Source organism: Mastomys coucha, unplaced genomic scaffold, assembly GCF_008632895.1.
Source record: "Mastomys coucha isolate ucsf_1 unplaced genomic scaffold, UCSF_Mcou_1 pScaffold9, whole genome shotgun sequence".
Classification (NCBI taxonomy): Eukaryota; Metazoa; Chordata; class Mammalia; order Rodentia; family Muridae; genus Mastomys; species Mastomys coucha.
In genome coordinates, this window is record NW_022196915.1 from 102,941,045 (window position 1) to 102,944,766 (window position 3,722).

A 3,722-nucleotide genomic window follows, 5' to 3' on the forward strand; every position below is an offset into this window, starting at 1 on the left:
TGTGCAGCACTGTATAGCACTGTGCAGCACTGTATAGCACTGTGCAGCACTGTATAGCACTGTGCAGCCCTGTATAGCACTGTGCAGCACTGTATAGCACTGTATAGCCCTGTATAGCACTGTGCAGCACTGTATAGCACTGTGCAGCACTGTATAGCACTGTGCAGCACTGTATAGCACTGTATAGCACTGTGCAGCACTGTATAGCACCGTGCAGCACTGTATAGCACTGTACAGCCCTGTGCAGCACTGTGCAGCACTGTATAGCACTGTATAGCACTGTGCAGCACTGTATAGCACTGTATAGCACTGTGCAGCACTGTATAGCACTGTGCAGCACTGTATAGCACTGTACAGCACTGTGCAGCACTGTATAGCACTGTGCAGCACTGTGCAGCACTGTATAGCACTGTACAGCACTGTGCAGCACTGTATAGCACTGTGCAGCACTGTATAGCACTGTACAGCACTGCATAGCACTGTGCAGCACTGTATAGCACTGTACAGCACTGTATAGCACTGTGCAGCACTGTATAGCACTGTGCAGCACTGTATAGCACTGTACAGCACTGTATAGCACTGTGCAGCACTGTGCAGCACTGTATAGCACTGTATAGCACTGTGCAGCACTGTGCAGCACTGTATAGCACTGTACAGCACTGTGCAGCACTGTACAGCACTGTATAGCACTGTGCAGCACTGTATAGCACTGTACAGCACTGTATAGCACTGTGCAGCACTGTATAGCACTGTACAGCACTGTGCAGCACTGTATAGCACTGTATAGCACTGTACAGCACTGTGCAGCACCGTATAGCACTGTACAGCACTGTGCAGCACTGTATAGCACTGTTTAGCACTGTATAGCATTGGCTGTCCTGGAACTTACTCTACAGACTAGGCTAGCCTTCAGACAGGTTAGCTTTAGGGACTGCCTCCGAGTCCTTAAAGGCATGCACCACCACATCCAGCTAAAACTGTCTCTTCTTAAACATTGACGTGCTGTGAGAGTAATCTAGAATTAGAGACTGGACTTACCCTTTTGTTTTGAAAACCTTTTCCTCCTGATCCTGGGATTGGCCCTAGAGCCCTGGACATACTAATTGAATACCTTACCAAGCTACAGCCTCAGCTCTGTTTTTAAGGGTGTGTGTGTGTCCTGGTGTGTGTGTGTGTGTGTGTGTGTCCTGGTGTGGGTTTGAGGCTACACAAGGACAGCAGGTTCCCTGCAGTCAATTTCCCCCATAAATGCCTGGAGTGAGGATGGCACCAGCAAGCCCTGGTGGCCCACCTCTCTCTCATACACGGTACTGGAGTTGCAGGCGCACACAGCCGAGCGCAGGCTGCACACATTGGAACTTTGGTCTCCAAGCACCCTTGCCTGCTGAGCCGGTCCTCTGTTTCACCTTTGTTTTAAGACTGGGTCTCACTGACTTGCTGGGGAGGGAGGGCCATCAGGTGTGCTGAACTGATTCTGTAGCTGAGTAAGCTTGTGGTTCTCCATCAGCCCCTCAGCAGGTGAGATAAAGGCCCGACTTGTTAAAGAGCACTTGATACAGAAGCGGGCACCGTTCAAGGGATGTTCATGTACTTCCTCAAGCTAGTCATATCAGGTGTCTCTGTTTTTATCAAAAAGATACAGAAAAATGATTTACTTGTTGACTTGCACAACTAAGTGTTGTTCTTATTCAGGTCTTTGTTATGCTCCTAAGAGCATGCTACTGCATTTTAGGGATAAATGGTTCCTCAGTTATTTGTGTGGGTTTTCTTTATTTGGTACACACACTTGTCTTAGGGTAACTGTTGCTGTGAGGAAAGGGGATTTGTTTGTTTGTTTTTTGTTTTTTTGGTTTAGACCTCTTAATCACTATTCATCATTGAAGGAAGTCAGGACAGGAACTCAAACAGGGCAGAAACCTGGGGAGGCAGGAGCTGATGCAGAGGCCACAGAGGAGTTCATCTCATGGTTTGCTCAGCCTGCTTTCCTGTGAAGCTCAGGCCAGGGATGGGACCACCCACAATGGGTAATTAAGAAAATACAGTCAGATTTTTCTTGGGTGGGGGGAGGTGACAGGGTCTCTTTGTGTAGCCCTGGCTGTTCTGGAACTCACTCTGTAGACCAGGCTGGCCTCGAACTCAGAAATCTGCCTGCCTCTGCCTCCCAAGCGCTGGGATTAAAGGCGTGCCGTGCGCTACCACTGCCCTTGTCCTACAGCCAGATCTTATAGAGGTATTTTCTCTGTTGAAATTCCCTCCTCTCAGATAATTCTAGGTGTGTCAGGTTGACATAAAGCCAGCCAGCACACCACTGCAGCCAGGTTCCAGTATAGAGCTCTCTGTACAGCATCCTGGCTTTCCTGCTGTGTCATGTACGCCATGTGTGGATCTGAGCCAGCCATGTGTGAGTCTGAGCCAGTATTGCGGTCACTCTTTTCTGTCAGTCACAGTTCCTTTAAAAAGACAGACCCATGAGAAGAAGTCTTTTTATAAGTGATCAGGATGTAAGTATTTTCTTAAGACTCCATCTTCTATTTAAATTAAGGAAGTACTTCTGAAACCGTGATTGCAGCTGCTGCATGATTAAAGGTTAAAAATCATTATTTGGTATGTATTTTGCCACATAAAATAATTTTTAAATATTAATAAACCACTGGAAACTTAGTAAAAAGTTTTAATAAAAAATAAAAATGTTTTGGTAAAACTTTGAGTTTTATTAAAAACTCAATTTCAATGAAACCATTTCTCTTGTGATATGTTATTGATACTTTTATAGTGATCTTACTGCTTAAAATGATCATTTTTGTCTGCTTTATAATCTCTATGCTTTATCCTAATATTTAAAAAAAAAGGAAAAGATTTAAAACTCCAGTGGATTGTGAGTGAACCCTGGAGCCGACCTCTGAGCAAGGCTCTTCCATTTCTCTCTAAGTGACAGTGAACCAGACCGAGCACAATGTCACAGTGTCCCAGCTGCCCGCTCCCCAGACGTGGCGTGTGTTCTATGCAGACAAGTACACCTGCAGGGATGACACGGAGAGCCCCCAGCTGGAAGACATCCCCTTTGAAATGGTGCTCCTCAACCCGGATGCCGAAGGAAACCCGCTGGATCATTTTAGCGCCAGAGAGTCTGGTAAGAAGTAGACTCAAACAAACCCTGGGTCAGAGCGGGGCCTGTGCACGGGTACTATCATGTTACCTCTTACAAAGCAGCTGAAGTTTAAGAAGCAAATATAAAGACAGAAAATAAAAAAATTGTAAACTATTAGCAGGCAGTGTATATATACAAGGTAATCATATGTTTTTAGTGCCCTTTATACAGTTTCAATCTTATTTTAGGATATTTTGGCATTATTTTTATAAGCAAAAATGTGAATGAATTGACCGATTAGTGTTGAGGTATAGACTAACTACTTGGTAGGAATCTCCCTCACAGTAGCTCTGACCAGGTCCAGACCTTGCTTGGGTCTCACGTGTTTTCTGCAGTCAGATTTACTTCCACAAGGCATCCTTAGAGGTGTAGGTCACTGTGCCTTGCCTTGCTGAGGTGCATTCTAGCCACACAGAAGTGATTGACATGAACATGCTGCTCATGCTCTAAGATGTCAGGTAAGTGCTGGAGCAAGTGTCGGTGTGGGCCATCCATCTGTCAGGTGTGGGCAAGCATCTGTGTGGGCCATCCATCTGTCAGGTGTGGGCAAGCATCTGTGTGGGCCATCCATCTG

General features: G+C 45.9%; 1 protein-coding gene across 2 annotated transcripts in view; it reads left to right on the forward strand.

The window, feature by feature from the left end:
- The window catches only part of Gpr180 (G protein-coupled receptor 180), a 27,734-nt gene that overhangs the window by 8,342 nt on the left and 15,670 nt on the right, over positions 1 to 3,722 (forward strand). For both annotated transcript variants that reach the window (XM_031361622.1, XM_031361623.1), the window contains exon 3: positions 2,930 to 3,130. In XM_031361622.1, the coding sequence (XP_031217482.1) occupies positions 2,930 to 3,130 (201 nt within the window). The remainder of the gene's footprint in view (positions 1 to 2,929; positions 3,131 to 3,722) is intronic.